The sequence below is a fragment of the Argentina anserina genome, chromosome 3 (assembly GCF_933775445.1).
Source record: "Argentina anserina chromosome 3, drPotAnse1.1, whole genome shotgun sequence".
NCBI classification, from domain to species: Eukaryota; Viridiplantae; Streptophyta; class Magnoliopsida; order Rosales; family Rosaceae; genus Argentina; species Argentina anserina.
Window position 1 is genome coordinate 28217353 of NC_065874.1, and position 19392 is coordinate 28236744.

General features: G+C 37.2%; 1 protein-coding gene across 1 annotated transcript; it reads right to left on the bottom strand.

The window, feature by feature from the left end:
• Positions 1-18587: 18587 nt before the first annotated feature.
• On the bottom strand, positions 18588-19392 carry LOC126787389 (uncharacterized). The gene is made up of 2 exons (XM_050513283.1): positions 18934-19392; positions 18588-18797 (listed from the first exon to the last, which is right to left on the bottom strand). The coding sequence occupies exons 1-2, from the start codon at positions 19390-19392 to the stop codon at positions 18588-18590; spliced, it is 669 nt and encodes a 222-aa protein (XP_050369240.1).

Consider the following 19392-nt stretch of genomic DNA (forward strand, 5'->3'; position numbering starts at 1 on the left):
TTGTTCTTCTTTCTTGTGGATGGGAAAACTTTGCTGTCCAGTACTAGCCTTTATATACAACTCAGATTTCCATTTACATGACTGTAGGTCATTATAATATTCCTGGTGTTTGATCTTCACCGTACATGTGGTGTGACAGCGTGCTCATTTTGTGATAAGGCACTTTGGATGTGATGTCATCAGCCATTATAGACTCCAATAGTCGAAGTAAGAGATTGATCTGTGACTCCAACTTTCACAAATTCATGATCATATCAGAGACACCATGAAATGATCGTATATCCGTCTATCTGACTATCTGAGTCGTTACTACTTACTACATAAAACCACTTAATAATCGATGTCAAGCGTACAAATTAGCTAAAAAAATTCCTTAAGCTCCAAATCTAGCTATCAATTTCTGCATTAATGGTTTGTAGTTAACTTGATTAGAATCAAATCTTTATGTCGACGGAGGTCGTGAGATTCCAACTTAAGCTTCAGGTTGATACATACGTACAATACCATGCATGTTGCTTCTAAAACATTAACAATGTTGTCGAGTTCTATTGAACTGGTGTGGAGAATTATTCACTAATTACTTTGTTTCTGCATGCATATGCGCCTTTGTGAAGGTATTTAGTTGCCCATAGAATGTTTCTAATTAATAACCATTTAAGCTTCCTCGTCAATAACATCTATCACTATCCACTAATTTGTTTAACCAAACAATCATCTCATATATAGATTCAACAATAGAAGATTAATGAAGCCATAAATAATAACATGCATGCATTGCCGCCTGCTAAGGTTTAGAACTACTATTATAATTTGGACGTAGCATATATTATCAATCTAGAAATATGTCCACGAAAAGTTTGAGCTTGATTGTTGGTTGGAGAAAAGTAGGCGGCTAGGCGCTTGATCATAATTTTGTAATCTTCTTATATGATTTTATGTTAAATAAATAAGAGATTAGGTGATATTATCTCCTAGCTCCGATGTAAACGATGTACAAGAAGTGTACATTGTTAGTTCATTCCCTATAAGAAAAAAAAACATTTTTTGAAAGAAAATTCCGAATCATTCAAAAGATCAATAAATTAACACTGCGTACGTACCCATAGTCCATATATTGTTTAAAAGGCGCGGGGTTGATGGCTTGGGCACATACGCAATTATATGCTTGTTGGCTTGTTGCAATATTCTGAAACTAGAGATCTGTTTTGTCCTACAAAAGCAATAGTAGTTTTGGCTTGATTTGGTTGGATTACAAAGAATAAGTTGATGGAAATCACTAGAACTCCTCCTGCTTCAACCAAAATGCGATGAGGAAATGATAGTAGTGCCCCTTGACTTCAGGAGAGGCCGTAAGAAACAGAAGCCAATTTGGCAATGGAAAAGAAGAAACAAAGCATACGGCAATTGCATGGTAAAGCTACATGTATGCCCTGTTATGCCCTGTTATTGATCCCATTTCCTTTTCATCACAATGTGATCATGGAATGAGATCTTATTCTGGGAAACTTAATAAATGCTCAATCGGTAGATTCATTTTCCGTGCTGCTTAAGAGGACACCTCCATTACTGCAAGGTTGATTAATTTGTGTGCTTTGTATTAGGAAGGGGTGGGCATAAAAAACGGAAATCCCGATCCCGTCATGATCTCATCCCGAAATTCATAGGGGCGGGACAAGACGGAGGTCTAAAAACGTTCGTCCCGTCCTGATTCCGTCCCGCTTCATAATAGTGGGATGGGACGTGAGACGAATAATTTATATCCCGCTTCGTCCCGTCCCGTCCCACCTTTAATGAAAACTTAAAAATTCTTATATATTTATATCAAAATGAAACTAATTTATGTTTTTAATAACTCTAAAATTATATCAACTCGAATAATAATGGTAAATTATAATATTTTGAACATAATATGCATTTTTTTTTGTTAAAATTTCATTATTGAATGTTACTTTGTTATGAAAAAAAATAAAAATATAGGTTTTTATTTAACTTCATAAGAAGGTGGGATTTGTCTCGTCCCGTCCCGATCCCGTCCCGTCCCAACCGGGATTAATCCCGAATGGGATGCATTCTTAAAAACCCTCGTCCCGTCCTGATCCCGTCTCGATTCAAAAGAGTGGGACGGGACGTGGGATGAGCCATGTCCCGTCCCATCTCGTCCCGTGCCCACCCCTAGTATTAGGAGTGGAGATTTTTCTTTTGGTGTATATACCGAGTGCAGTTGATTGCTATTTCTACTACTATAAAGCCAACACAAAAACAATTCACTAAATTATGAACTATCAATTTTACATTTCTCTAATTTTATCATCACACACAAACAGAAGGACAATTATATAAAATACAAATATTTTACCAAAACTATCTTTCATAAGAAGTAGAATTACATAAAAGGATGGGCATTCAAAAATCAAGAATACACTTCAAATTAAATTCTGTAAACGCGTGCATCGTACGAGCAGCAGCCTCTATTACCTTTCCACGTTGCTGCACATCCTTGAACTTTAAGAATAAGGTGATCTTACAACAAGTCTTGAGAAAATAGGGATATAAGGAAAAATTAGGTTTGGCGTCCTTGTCTGGCGGCGTGTCCCTCGCTATAGTCGAATATGGCTTGTCGACCCCATGTGGGTATGTGTTGTACCAGGACTCCTCGGCTAGTGTTCTCATGGAGTTTATGATGGAAGAGTGCGGGGTGAGGAAGGGTGATAGCATTATGGCGCTTGGGCCTTGGTTTGCTCGTCGTTGTCCGGATCAGTGAGGAGAATCTACGTCGCTAATCCGGCTGTTGTTTGGTGGTGGTGAGATCATGGTGGAGTGGCGTCTCTCTGGTCGGATCGATCTGATCTATGACTGGTCTATATGGCCAGATCTAGGGGTATGCTATTCGGTAGAGGAAACGAGCGGGATAGTTTGATGGGGATGGTAGTTCGACAATGCTAGTTGGACGACGTGGTTGAGAAGCTTACGACGGCGGATGGCAGGGAGTCGAGTCAAGCTTGGCTCTCAATATGTGTCGCCCTTGCTTCCTAGAATAAGACCTAGGCATGGGCTCCTTATTTGGGCTTAACCTGGGCTGGTTTATTTCTTTGTTTCTCTGTTTTTTATTTTGTTTATTTAAGTGGGTTATTGTCGTGTGTAATAAGTCTTTGTGTCTATGCTACAAGACCAGTTGGGTTGTATGTTCGTGAGTGCACTTTTTATGCCTTGTCTGCTCTAGGTAGGCATCGAGTTTCTTACTTTGTCAAATGGTCGTTGTCACCTAGTGGTAAGATGAGACTAAGTGTCGTCAGATCTATTTTCCGGCGGCAACATAGTCGGAGAGTTTTATTATTAGATATTAAGTTATGTACCCGTGTTACATACGTACCGATCTCTCCATTATGTCACCGCATTTCTAAAGCAAATAGAGACGTCATAAGAACGATATTCTTTGCTAGTTGGTGCTTTATTGGTTACTTGTTTGTAGAGATTTCTGATATTATTTCAGGTTTTTATAATCAAGGGTTTAGACTTCACTTCGCCCCTTGTATTCGACGGTTTCATTAATGAAGACTTAAGGGCAGCCGCACCAGCCATATTTTAAAAAAATAATAATAAGGTGATCTTTTCTGGTCCTTTAATAATCTTCGTTTGTGTCCTTTGCAAAAGGAATTAAGGAAACATTCTTCTTACCCAGAAAACAAAATTTGTGAGAGTCATTGATATATAGAGTCCGTCAGTTCTATTTGAAGTAGGTAACATATAAACAACTTAAAAGGCAATTTATATACAGTTGTTGAAAGCTCGAATATTTTTGAAGATTTTGATCGTTTAATAGACAACTTGTTCTTCCTTTGTTTTGGTTGAAACAAAGTGAGGGCCCTTACACCCCAAGAAAATTGAGATAAAAAAAGAAAAGAAAAAAAGGTTACAATGGAGTGGAACTAATTAAGCCAAAATCTCCATGCCACTAGAAAGGACTAAAACAAACAAAGAGTTCGTTAATTTTTGGTTCCTATAAATTTTGGGAGACCCAAATTAAACGGTCTTCATTACAATTAGACGCAATAATAGTAGGAGTTGTATCACATCACCCAAAGCTACTTGACGGCGTACAATAGTTGCAACATGTAAATCTTTTTATTCAATTGTACACACATTATTATTTCGATCGCCTAACTAAAATTTTAGTGGTATTACATTTTACTTTCGATCATTCCCTACGTCTTATAGGGAGCAATACTGTCGTGCATCTAGCGAATCGTTTGGAGAGACGGCGATGGAGGGTTCATGAGTCCTGTATTTTAAAAATGGGTGACAATACTGTCGTGCATCTAGAGTGAACGTCTTTGTATTGTTAGCCTTTTAATTACGCTTTTAATTGTTCTCGGAAACCCTAGTTAATTACACACAATTTTGTGAGTTTGCCTTTGATTATTCTTCTCTTTTTAATTTCTTATTTATTTTGTTGTGCCTTGTCAATTTGCCAGATAAGGAACTTCATAGCTAGGGCCTAGGGGCCTATGAAGAACCAAGTTGTAGACAATGATAGTTTCATAGTTATGTACAAGAACTCGATCAGATCCTTCTCTTCAGCACGTACACAGGAAAAAGCTATGTACACCAAATCTTAGCCTACTTGGGATTTAATATCACCTACAGAGAAAGACAAGTTAAAGAGAACATCTGAGAATAGAAATCACGAGAATAAGTATGAATAAGCGGATTGTTTATGGAGTATGGAGTATGGCATCATCTGCCCTTGATTAGTATTAATTAACAAACATAAATAATATTAGTGGTGGTGAATTGGTGATGTTAGCAAACAAAAACAAGAGAAGAGATCAAAATCCATTATGCCTGTAGTGGAAGCGGAACTCTGGAGAGAATAAGTAGCCAGAGAGATGAACGAAACCAGGTGTTTGACGTGTACACCAAACGTTTCTCGGTTGTGGAATGTCCACTAGCTAAGCTGCTTTAAATTTACTGATTAAGCTACTACATTTCTCTTGCCATATATATAGTTCATATCATTCTATGGGTTAAGTTAAACCAGTACATCAGCAACATATATACAAGATTATCTCTCTAATTGTAGTACGTATTAACTGTTTGATTACTTAATATACAATTCTATGGGTTAAGTTTACATCAGATATACAATCTTATCTCTCTCTTTTTACTGTTTGATACGTACCGGGGTTAGCATGAACCCTTGTTTTCTAGCTTCATTGTTTTGGTTTTTCATTTATATTCTATGGTTATGCTTTGTTTGTGCGGCAAGTAAAGACATTTAACTAATTAATAAAAAATTAGCAGACACAGGAATAGCAAACTCTAAGAGTAGATATACTTCAAGAAAATTCATTTCAAAAAAAAAACTTCAAGAAAATTAAATGCCTTCGATGTTCAAATCACTCGTGGTAGGGCACTAACTTTACAAGTCAATGGTTTAGACAATGGTATGGCAGTTTTAGTCCCTGCAAGTTGACACGTGCCAGAGTAATACATTATATATGACCCGATATTGATAACCCTCTTCTAGAGATTCACATTCATGTTAAGTTATTAACTGGAGGCATATGATAATATAAAGAATGTAGCACGATAACATTGATTAAGTTTTGCTTTTTGTAAACTAATGGTACGATTAACTTACCAAGCCTGCCAGAACTTTCTTAAACAATTGAGAGCCTATTCTGTGCTCCAGCGGAGTGCAGATACTAGCAGAGGCAACTGAGCCATCGTTAGTCTCTGTTTATTCACAATCAGTAAAAAACAAATATAAAAAAAACACCCGGACAAACTCGACCTTAACAACCTCAGAATATGAACCAAGATCCCTTGACTCCGGCGAAAACTGATTATGGATCGGCGCACCCTGCTACTCCATAATTTCATCCCCTCCATAGAGCAACATAAATGCCGGGCCGCCAAGTGAAAAGGTATGTTGATTGTTGTTATCACTTCATACACATGATCGTTCTATATATAATCTAACAAAAGTATAATTAATTATAAATCACTCCTTAATTTGTTCTTTGAATCATGCCCGTGATTTTCTCCGTCATTCACACTAACACTCCTCTTTAAGTTGTCGCATACACATTAACCATGTCTAACTTGCTAAGTGAGTCATAAAAAACATTCTTAGACACTCATTTTATAAGCATATCGGCAAGTTACTCTTCTGTATGAACAAAAGAAAAACTAATGATCTTCGCGTCTAGCTTCTCATTTAAAAAGTGACGATCAACCTCCACATATTTTGTACGATCATGTTGCACATGATTCTGTGAAATATCAATAGTTGCTTTGTTGTCACAGTATAGCTGCATAGCACACTTAGGCTTAATACCCATCTTGTAGTAAATTTCTAAGCCATAACAATTCGCACACTCCTTGAGCCATACCTCTTTACTCTGCTTCAACACTAGATCGAGCTACCACTTTTTATTTCTTACTCTTCCATGTAACAAGATTACCCCAACAAAGGTAAAGCAGTAGATCGAGCTACCACTTTTTGTTTCTTACTCTTCCATGTAATAAGATTATCCCAACAGAGATAAAGTATCATGATGTGGATCTCTGATCTGTAATATTTCCAACCCAGTCTGCATCTGTGAAGCCACAAACCTCAAGGATATTATTGTGATTAGAGAACATTACTCCTCTTCTTGGAGCTGACTTCAAGTACCTTAAAATCCTTACAACAGCATACATGTGGTCCACACTGGGATTATGCATGAACTAACTCACTACACTTACTGCATACGCAACATCTGGTTTGGTATGTGATAACTAAATTAGGCGTCCAACTAGCCTCTGATAACAAGGTTTTTAAGTAGACACTTAATCTGAATACTCTGATAATCGATGGTTCTGCTCAATAGGAGTATCAATGGGAGTGCAATCCAACATACATGTCTCTGTTAGTAGATCAAGGATGTACTTCCTCTGACACAAATAGATACCATCACTTCCCCAGACTACCTTAATGCCCAAGAAGTACTTGAGTGTACCTAGGTCCTTCATCTCAAACTCTGTGACTAGTTTTTTCTGTAATCTATCCACCTCAACAGTATCATTCCCAGTAACTATCTTATCATCAACATATATAATTAAGGCTGTTACATTCCTTTGTTGATGTTTGAGAAATAATGTGTGGTCTGAATTATTCTGTATATAGCCAATTTTCCTCATGAATTGTGAGAATCTTCCAAACTAAGCACGAGGTGACTGTTTAAGACCATACAAATACTTTCTCAATCTACATACAAAGTTACTTGGAGAAGCGGCCACATATCCAGGCGGAAGATCCATGTACACTTACTCTGTTAGTTCTCCATGAAGATATGCATTCTTAACATCAAACTGTCTAAGTGACCAGTTTAAGCTAGCAGCAAAAGAGAACAATACCCGAATAGTGTTTATCTTTTGCAACAGGTGCAAATGTCTCATCATAGTCTATGCCATATGTCAAGGTGAACCCATTTGCTACTAGGCGTGCTTTATACCGGCTCACTGATCCATCTGGATTATGCTTCACTATAAACACCCAACAACATCCCACAACCTTCTTACCATGTGGTGGAGATACAAGCTCTCAAATATTGTTCTTTTGTAATGTTTCCATCTTTTCCTCCATTACTTTCTTCCATTTTGGATCTCCCAATGCATCCTGCACTTTGTTAGGTACTGATATATTAGATATTTGATTCACAAATGACTCATATGACTTAGACAATCTTTTGGTAGATATAAAATTTGCCACAAGATACTTAACTTTAGCCTGAAGGGTAGGTTCATATATATTTGTTTGTACTGACAGTGAAAAAGTATATTGATTGTTGTTATCACTTCATACACATAATCGTTCTATATATAATCTAACAAAAGTATAATTAACCATAAATTACTCATTAATTTGCTCATTGAATCACGCCCGTAGTTTCTTTTGTCAGTCACGCTAACACGCCAACCACTGCAATCAGTACAACCAAACTTATACTTGTGTCCTCACAATTCCTATCTTTGCCGATTCTCCCGCCAAACATCTTTAAGCCACCATCTTCCTCTCCATTACTAAACCGAAGCGAAAAGATTATTCCTTTCTCCAATTTTGATGGCAATTTTTCTCTTCCATATTTGGATTCTCTTCCTTTCTTCATTTCCTAAATCCCCATGTCTGATTTCCTGAGAGAGAGAGAGAGAGAGAGAGAGTTTTTTTCTGAAAGGTTGAAGGTGAAAAACTTAAAATTTGAGGTTTCTCAGTCAACTAATGTTGAATAACAAAGAAACTAATGGATTCTTTTAAAAACATCTGATGGCTGAGAATCCATACTATTTATTTTAATAAATGAAAAGTTAAGATTGCGATATTAGTATAATATTAAACGGTGTCTACACGCTATTGTGCGAACAATCGGTTTCCTTTCTAATGATATGATAGTACATAATTACCGAATACTTGTTTCTAACTTCTTATACTTATTGTGGTGGTGGGTGGGAAGAGATATATAACGAATTATAAGAACTTTTACTATCATTGATTAGCTTACCCCTTCAAGTAAGCACATTGTAATATCTTAATGACAATTTGCCTCTTTATTACCCAAAATATCTAAACATACATATAGCTAGCTAGGTTAATTAGTAGAAATAGCTAGTATATATGTTAATTTTGATGATCGGCTAGACATCAGTGGTTTTTGTTTTCTTCATTTTAATACTGGAGATAGGTCAGAAAAGGAGTGACTGATTGCAATCGAAGATTAGAACGATTAGAAGATACTGGAATTTATATGAACCCTGTTGATGATCACTTCCACTTTGCTTGGTCCTCAATCTTTTGGTTATTACTGTTTATTGTCTATAAGTATTATATAATTTGCATAATTTGTAATTAGCATGGCAAATTGGCAATACTAGATTCACATGAAGAATTTTCGAGGAATCATATACACCTGACCTTAATTGATTAATTGGTTAAATGGTCACTTTACATGGATTTGAATCAAGCATTTAGATTCTAGTAGCCAGTGGGAATGTGGAATAGGTCAGCATTTGTCTTAATAGATTTATAATTGGCTACATTTCCTTTGATTACGATAAAATGATGTAATGAACTTGAAGCTGTATGGCTGAACGTAGTCCAACGGATATTTTCTTTTCATGATTTGGTCTCTCAAAACCAAAGCCCTCCATATCTTGATATGTTATGTCTACCACCTATTGTAATACGCCAATAAGTTAGTCTAGAAATGCAAAGTATACCCCATAAAATGGAGACACCTTTGTGGATGAGATAAGCTGATAAGAATGATAAATCATGCATATTAGCTTGTACTACTGTGTAGTGGCAAGTTCTTAAGTGCAATGCCGTCCAGGCAAGCACATCACCTTTGTTTATATAAAGCTTCTGGGAAGAGATCTGAAAAAGTATGTTGTTATGATCTCATGGGTTATCCCCAGTTGCTATGTGCATGATGATGGTGCAAAGAAGTCAACATTTTGATATGTTCAATCATCAATCGAAGAGAATAAGATTGTCATTTGAGGTCTATGAAAAAATCAGAGGGCTGCTCGTTTTGAAATGATCGATATATTGATATCATATCTTCCATCCGGTTTTGTTTTGATTGATTCTCAGCCTGCTGTGATATACTTGTTTTGAGATTTAAATTATATGGTATTTTGATAAACCGTTAATTAAAACGTCTATAATAAACATTGTAAAACATTATCGTTAGTATAGAATAAGCAGAGATCGTTCAGTCCCGGAAATTGAAGAGAACTCTAAACTTTTAGTGTTAACAAATAATTTGGGGTTTTAGATGGATTATTAACTACTAATGAAAATAAATCCTAAATTACTATTTACATGATCGACTTCTCTTTAACAAACTTAAATCAAATTTGCCATTACACCACATAATTACAAGTTCGAATCTATTATGCATTCTAATTCGACAAATTACATACTTTTTAGACACAAATACAATTAGAGCTTTAGGGGATCATCTAATCATACAAGATTTCAATTAACATTTAGATTGACTTAGGGCCTAATCTAAATTTGCATGCAATCGAATTCAATAACACTTAGAGTATAAATCAAATAAGGTTACATTTAAGCATCAAATCTTTGTTGGATGCAAATTTCTAGAATTTTTACCACTTTTAATTAACACAAACCAAACCTACTTAGGGCATGATTTGATTTGTGTCAATATGGTTGATGAATCTAGCACTCAAACACAATTTTAGGGATTGCATCCAAGCACTAAATTTATATGCACATATCTTAAAATGATCTAAAAGTATGAGAAATATGATTAGAACACAACAATAGAAATACAAACTCAATAATTATAGGAAACCATCAATTCGGCAAAGATCCAAAAATCTAATAAAACAAACTGAAAATTTCAATTTTTAATACAAAACAATAATCTCACACAAACATCATACTACAATCTTTATAGACAAAGCATTGAAAAAAATCAAAAACGAACAAACCCATGAAGAAGAGTTGTGAGAATCACACGTTATAGGAACCTTGGAGGTGTGTCGTCAATGGTGATTTCGGTGAAGATGGAATTGGTATATGGGGGAGAACAACTTGCTGTTTTGGTGAATGATGTTTGAGGTAGTATTTTGGTAGAGTTTTGGCTCTTGAATGCAAATAAGAAGTGATGTTATTTGAGAGGTGAAACCATGTATATATAGAGGAAAGAAGGAGGGTTTGAACTTGCCTCTTTCTTCCTATAATAATACCATGTTTTATTTCCCTAAATCATGTCATGCTTTATTCCCTAAATCATGCAATGTTTTATTTCCTAAATCATGTCATGTTTTATGCCTTCAATGATCATCTTCTATTTAATTGTTGCATGACTTGACTCCATCTATTTTTCTTAAATTATCTCTCCAATCCAATCTGAAAATAAGAAAATAAAATCATAAGAGATATTAATTTCGAAACCTAACAAGGATTCCTAGTCAAACTAGGACTCTAGACCAATTATGCGTTTTTAACTCATGTAAGCACAAAAAAGCATTAAATACCGCCTAAGATTCGTACTACGACTCAATGACTCAATAGTACAACAATAAGAGCTAAGCAAAATATAAATTTAGGTAAAAATATGTTAAGAACGTCGCACAAAATACTCCTATCATATTTGAATTTAGAGTACGATCGGCTGGTGATTTAGTTTAACAAACAAAACATAGATCTGTTTTAATTAGGAAGTGCGACAACCCTTAGAGGATTGTCTAGAAGCTTTAAGACTGTTTAAAAGATCCAAAATATGCATTAATTCAGGAGCTTGGTCTTTCCACAGGTTGTTTTAACAATCCTCATACGCAATAGCAGCTAGCCTATACGAACCTTTGTTGCATGATCTAGGAGCATGAAAAAGTACTCAAGTTCTAAGAGTTTCCCGTAAGCACGACGTCTGATCAAATCCACGAAGCGTTCTTCAGCATTAATGCAACCAGCATGAGGGTTTGTAAGGTCAGCTAGCTAGGGCTTCCATTCATGAAGCCGGTTTCAACCAAAACATGTGCAGCGTGATGTTTTGTAGTCTATGTAATTCTGTAACCCTACTTATCTAGTTCACAACTCGATCAGACCGTCTTGCAGAGAAGTGTCCACGTACGATAAATTTGATGAAATGAGAAACCAAATGAATTTTAAAACAGCTGAGAAATATCTTCATACAACTGATACAAGTGTGCGCGCCATAGTTTAAGAGATAGACTCATTTTAATTTAACAAAAAAGAGTAGAAGAAATTAATCATAGAGATACGTGTCTCATGCATGCAGTTATAAATCAAACTCCCAGCATCGTTTTGGAAGTGCATGTCTTAATACAAGGGGTGCCAAATCTCCATATTCTAAGGAGGGGGCTAATGAATGTGATGGAACTAGCCTTTCATCATTCTTAATTCTCAAATAATTGCTAAAAACACCGCACTTTTCTTTTTCCTACAAATATAAGACATCTTTAAGATGCATGAATGACCCGACAGTGCTATTTACACGAGCAATCGAGCATCTTATGTGAGCCTTTGCTTATGCACTTATCTAGCAAGTTGAAAGTGGGATTTTTCCTTACCCTTGGTTTCAAAGTTTGTCCCCATAGAACTAGATTCAGGCCCTGACGGTGGCTTTCAAGAGAATGGACAGCAACGGTGGTGGTGGTTCAGGGTTGGAAGGACGGCATGACTTGTACGCAGTTGAGGGTGACACTGTGTGCTACTCGCCATTGTTTTTGTCTGGTGCGTATTAGATCACGTCGAGTGACTCAAAAGTAACTAAACCAGCCGCCCCGCTTGTACTATACGGACCGCATCCTCTCCTAATGAAATTTTCCTAATATTGCCTAATAAATAAATATTGGCCATTCATTGTAAATCAACAGATGAGGCAATTGTTAAAAATTTCTCCAACCTCCCACTCAATTCTCTCTCTCTCTCTCTCTCCTCACAGCCCCAACAACTTTATTTTCTGCAAAATTAAATCCGCCATCTACTCCTCTCTGTCTTCCTGAGATCGATATCTTTTGTGGTTTATTGTTAGCATCAAGAACGTACCAATTCTAAATGCAGGCTAGGGCTTAATATATTATGTTGATATCGGATCGGCAATTAAGGGTTAATTGGTTTTATTGATCGACCCTAAACTATGTGTATATATTTTATGCCCAATGCGATATTGATCCAGCCAGCAATTTTAAGACCCACACTGACAGTTTCGTGGCAAAATAGTTTTTGATCAGCTGAAGTCATATACATGAAAAACCTGAAGTCTGGGACTCCAGCCTACTTTGATCACGTACGTACCTGATGTTCTAAAGGCAATTATGCTTTACAAGTCCATTCGAATCATTTAAATAACATGGAAAACAATGGAAAAAAATTAATGTTCCAACAATCATGCCACGAGTAAAACCCTTGCAACCCAAGAAAGCATTAACGATTAAGGTCTATCGTGCTATATTTACATGCTGTCATCCGGAAGTGGTACTATATCCGATCAGTGATACTTTTCCAGCATGTTCCCAGCAGATGATCGAGCAGCCAACTACTGTTGCATAATCATTTGGAGAGGTGCACCATGCATGGTTAATGTTGAACCGTTGCCCATGCTCCCTATTGTTCTTAAATGTTGAGAGCAGAGCTGCCTCAATACAAGGCCAATTATAGACAATTGCGCATCATCTCAGGATTATTTAGTTTCTGTCACCTCGTGTGATCTGTGAAGTAGTAACTGAGAACAAAAAGAAAGATAGTAATACTTGAGGAACATATACTTCTTTCTTCTATCATATAAACGAACAAGATTCTGAGAAATTAACAATCTCATACTAGTCACTAACTAAAGCTTCTTCATTTTAGTATTCCGTGATTTCTGTCAATAGGTATTTCATGATTTCTATGTTATCTTAGACGAACAATAACAACGATCACTTCAAATATGTACCGACCAAACATCTAAAGCTGTGGTATATATCGTCCGACCGATCGGTCTCCCAAATTCCCAGGTGATCTCTATCTGTTTCAAGTTTCCACTCAAATTCTGAAAATTAGCAACTGTGAAATTAATCAAGACGTTATGGTGTTGGGCTTGGGCTGTCCGATGACGGTGGTCCTCAAGTTGTTTGCGTAAAAGCATGTCCACGTGCCACAAATGCTGTCCGAACTTTGGACTATTTTGCCGATAACTTGGGGCAACGGCTGGGATGCACCATTATCAGGCCGAGCCCTTCTTTTGATTTATTACGTGGCACGATCTGATTGGATCTTTTCTAATTGCTCACTCCACATGGACTGCCTCATCCCTCAGACATCGTATGGCTGTTTATAGTCGGCGCGGCTTGTGTAAGCCGACTCTAGTTCGGTAAGATATGCGATCGAGGACGGTAAGACGAGAGAAGTGAGGTGTGCGAGAGAACCTTCATCACCATATCTATTTTTATTTATCTATACAGTTAAATGAAGACATTTCGAATCAGATCTTGAATTTGGGTAAGATGGTTTAGGAGGGTTTCAGAGGGGGAAGGGGACGAGTTCGCGAGTTGATCGAAGAGGTGGCGCCGCCGCTCCACTGACTCAACCCTCGTAGCCGCCACATCAGTTCCACCGTAGACAGAAGCAACATTCAGTTTTTGTGAATCCACCGCCATCTCTTCGTCCCTCGTAAAAGGTCAGTAATCGATTCCATATTTGAACTGCTATAATTAAAAGTCTTGTTGAGGTCGTTGTTTGGTAATACGAAGTTATTTATATGGAAGTTTGTTATTATCTGCATATGTTTACATACCTGATATTTACAGTTAATCCTGTTGTGTTTGAAGTATACCTAGCCATAGAGAAGTTGCATAAACATTATTATTGTCTTCTGCACATTCCCTAATGTTAAGTTAAGTGTTTTTTGTTGGGCTTTAGACATGAAACAGAAGAGATTGAGAATGTGAGATAAGTCAGAATGCTAATGTAAGGGCCACCAGGAAGAACCATAATTTTCCCTAATAAAACTAAGAATATGATTAGGTTGAAGTTCCCCTGATCCTCCTCCTAAACTATGTAGGCCTCAATATATCTCTCCCAACTGTAGTATCCCAATCAATATTAAAGACAGAAAATTTGAACTCAAATTGCTGGAATAGAGATAACTAGCATTTAACTGACGCTGGGGACATAAATTACAATCACACAAAAATGTTTCTTCTCTATCTTTGAACTTAACTGTAAGTCTCTGGTATTCTAGACACTGCAAATATTGTTGAACAATCAAACAAACACAAAACTCCTCCAAAGCTACAAAAAGGTGGAACTCAGATTTGGGACGACATCTAAGCTTTACAAAGAGTTGGATCACCATAGCACATAAGAATGGGGCGAAAATGTTGAGTTTGAAACCCATGTAATTCCAGGATCAACACGCGCAGCCTCCTGACTGTCCTTGTGTCTGTGATGCATTTGGATTGGACTTGAGGTTTACATCAACCATATCCTCTTGCTTTGTAGAAGATAGTGTTTCCATTCCAGGTAGGGCTGCTGCAATCTTCCTGAAGAGTGCCTGGAATGAGATTAAAAAAGTTAAAAGCAAAACACTACCAAACAACAAACAAAGATAACCTAACATACTAATCTTCTTTTTATGAAATGATATTACTGTTTCCTTACTTTGATCTAAGCCTACTCATATTCTAATTTATGCTTGCAACCACTGTAAGAAAATTCATGGCAAGTCATAGAATAAATTCATTCTGACATGAGAAGAAAAATACATCCAACTGATCTAAGCTTTCTCATCAATTCTAGACACCCAAGTAGAGATAAATGATAGCCCGTATGGAGTAGACTCATTACAAAAAAACCTATTCCCTTTTTCGATAGTAGTGATGTAACTTGCTACAGTCCCTACACAACATAATCACATGCATTATGGCCTTAGATTACCATGATATAAGTAACTAAAATACATACCTTGATATTAAAGCCAGCCTTGGCATTGGTTTCAATGAACATAACATTCATGTTGCGAGCTTTAGCCTCAGCTTCCTCTATATAAATTTGCCTGTCATTTATCAACAAAATGCCCCAAAGATGGGTTCAGAAGTGGCAAGATAAACAGATGCAAAATGCTAGCATAATTGACAATGAGATACAATATCTCCTTCCACCCATATAAGATAGCAAAACTTTAATCAGCATTGCTCTTTAATGAATTTACTTTTGCATAGTTTCATTAAAACCATATTGTTTACTCAAATTAGTGAGGCAAGGTTACAAAATATCAGAGAGTATGCCTAGATTTACTTTCATTGACGAATCATATCTTATATGACCCAAAAAAAATGACAGAGCTAACAATCTGTATCAGCATCATTAGAGAAGTACACGTGCTGCAAAATTCTTTTAGGAGGTTTACCTTTTAATCTATTTAGATGATTGATGCACTAGCTACAAGAGAAGAAGCATAAATTAGACCAAATGGTAATTTATTTCCTAATATTGACGTTGATATTATAATTTACAAAGTTGTCTTTTAAGACCAATTCATGCATTGCCTAATTTGCCTTACTGGCTTCATCATGGAGGTAGATGACAACCCTAGCTAGGTCCATGGTTTTGTAAGTACATACATGCAATACATCAATGCAGAAAGGTAACAAGGAGTAAAGCTGAGGCTATTTTCAACTTTAGATTTATAGATGTCTTTAATTCTGGTTAAGAGTTGTGTCTTCAGAGTCATATATATTGTTTAATCTTCTGTAATATAGTGAACTAAGGCCAGCTAAGTAGGCAAGTTTATGTTAAAAATGATTACCCGCATACATATACCGATTTTGCAGACCACATAAGCAATTGAGCTGGTTCATGTAATATATGCCCCTCATTAATCCATCCCGGCCGGTTTGTCATATACTGAACGCCTCATGCCCTCATGTATTTTTCTTATGCACTTTATGCTAGGCCATAGGTATTTTTGTCTAGATCTACATATAAAATACATTTGTCAGATTTGATATACAATATGTACCTACAACTACTGAACAATTTGATTGGTGTTTTAGGGTTGGTATGGCCCATAAGATTAGTGTTGACGATGTTGAAAAGCGTGATCGTGATGGCGGTCTCCGTTTTAGTGCGAAGTCTTACCAGAAAGTCTCAAATCCTGATTATGAAGAAAGTGATTTGGAAGGACCGGAAGAGCTGGAAAACCAGGGAGAGGATGAAATGCTGCCTCCTGAGGATAATGGTACAGAATTGACAGAACATACCTTGGAGCAGGGAAGTGAAGTCACTGACTTTTGCAAAACAGGGTCACGTATTGGCGATTTATGTCCTGATCTCAGTGATGATACCAACTGGTTTACATTTATTAAGGACAAGCATTTGGCCGGGTTATGTATTAAAGATTTTGACAACATCCTGTTTAACGACATTGACGAGGCCGAGAAGTTTTATTCTTATTACTCTTTCATGGTTGGCTTCAGTTGGAAGAGGCGGAGACTGGATACAAAGTTAGTTGATGGTGTTGAAACAATTGTGAGGAGGTCATGGGCGTGTTCAAAAGAGGGGAGTTGCGTCCCTAAAAAAAAGGAAGGTGTGGTTGTCGTTGATGCAGAAGATGCTGATTTTGATGAAAATGAGCTTGGCGTTGCGGAAGAGAATGAAAAAGGGAAAGGGCCCCATCTAGTTAAGGGTAAGAGAACAAAGAAGACTGTTGGAAGAGAAAGAAAATACAGCAGGACTGGTTGTAAGGCTTTCCTTTCCATTAAGCCGCACAAGGATACGGGAAAGTTCAAAGTTTCTAGATTCTCAACAATTCATAACCATGAACTTGCAGACATTTTTGAGAGGCATTTCCTACGTTCTCACAGGAAGGTTACATTGCAGGACATTTTAGAGGTGAAAGCACTACATGAAGCTGATGTGAACACAAGTGATGCATTTAATTATCTATCTCAACAATCTGGTGGTCGGGCATTTGTAGGTTTCATGCTGAAGGACGTGTACAATAAGTTGCACAATTACAAGCAATTGAATTCACAATATGGAGACGCGGAAGCAGCAATGAACTGGCTGCGAATAAGAGGAAGTGAGGAGGAAAAAATTTTCTGTAGGTATATCAGAGATTCAAAGAAGAGGCTAGCAGGATTGTTTTGGAGGGACAACCACTCACTCATGGACTATGAGTTGTACGGTGATGTCTTAGTGATAGATGCCACTTATAAAACCAATGTGTATGGCATGCCCCTTGTGCTATTTGTTGGTGCAAACAATCATAGAGCTACTATGGTATTTGCTTGCGCTCTGATTTGTAATGAGAAGGATGGCACGTACGATTGGGTGGTTAAAAATTCCTTGAAGCCATGAACAACCAGAAGCCAAAATCAGTTGTGACTGATGGAGCAGATTCAATGCGTAAAGCGCTTGATACGCACATGCCGCAGACAAAGCATAGACTTTGTGCGTGGCATATAGGCAAGAATGTTGGTCAAAATGTTAAGGATGACAAGCTGCAGAAAGCGTTGGGGAAGATGATATACACTTCGTATAGCAGGGATGAATGGGAGAGGGAGTGGGGGAAGATGGTAAGGGAACACAATGTCGAGGAAAACACCTGGATCCAGTCACTCCACAATAAGCGGAAGAAATGGGCAGAGGCATACTGCAGGTAATATATATTGTTGTAGGTCTTCAGTTTACACTAGTGTGATCACAATTTACAGCAGACTTGGCACACATTAATTAAGCTTATTGCTGAATTATATTATAAAGTTGGTATACATAGATGTTAATGTCAGTATGTCAAATGTATGATATAGTGAAGTACTGAAGTAGTTGCTAAATTAATATCTTATGTGAAGGGAAAGATGATTATAATGAGTAAAAATGATGCATCCTTACGAGATCTCGGTACATGAAACTCACATAATGAAATATCATGCTTCCCCGTGCAATAATATATGACGGATATGCGGGTCTAAAATAACATAGGCATATTATTTACAATGCATAAAAATAACTCATTTAAACGAGATTGCCGACTTCATTATACTGAACTCATGCGAGCTACCACCTACCTTCTTAGCATGTCACCTCCATTGCACTTGTGGCTGGCTAAGTATGCCATCAAGTCCTTATCTTCTGGGGATAAGTCAGCAACGTTACCAAACTTCATCCTATGCACCCCTGCCATCTTGGTGGCTGTTGGTTTGTCCGGTGGATGTGCCAATCCTGCGGTGGTCTGAGGCTGTTCTTTTATGTCGCCTTCCCCGATACGATAATCCTGCAACCATATACCCAAATGGCGTGATATCAGGATACACTTGTGATGACAATCAGGATGTCTTACAACTTGAGACATAATTTTAAAATAACGTTATCGACATAAATGTATGATGTAATTAACAGCTTTTACTTACACATTCATCATTAGTTCTTGCATTCACCCGGATTGCCGAATTTGGAGCGACATAGACGTCCAAGTAAGCACGCACATCTGCCCCCACCTCACCAACAAAATCATTCATACCTTCATCAAACTTCTTCCAAACTGAACCTTCTAGTTCCATCAGAGCGTTCCTCATGTAAAAAACATCTGGACCCATCTGTCGGACAATTGATTCCAACCTCCCCACCCCATCTTGCATGACAAGCATATCCCTTTTCATTTCGGTAATATCATCAACCAAATTTGTTTTCAGCCCAGTGCTGTAGTCCCGAGAACCTGAATAAGTTTTTGATCTCACAGTTGTATGTCTCTTTGTAACCCATATACCGTCAGTTGCATCAAATCCCCCTAACTCCTCAACCCATTTGTACACCCGATTACAATCATTGCAACCAAATGACATCACAAGACCTTCTATCATAGGAACCAT

Excerpts from the sequence above, each read along its gene's own strand:
- LOC126787389 (XM_050513283.1), bottom strand. The coding sequence starts at position 19,392 with ATGGTTCCTATGATAGAAGGTCTTGTGATGTCATTTGGTTGCAATGAT. Across the intron at positions 18,798-18,933 it reads CAAGAACTAATGATGAATGT|GATTATCGTATCGGGGAAGG; the intron begins GTAAGTAAAAGC and ends ATATGGTTGCAG.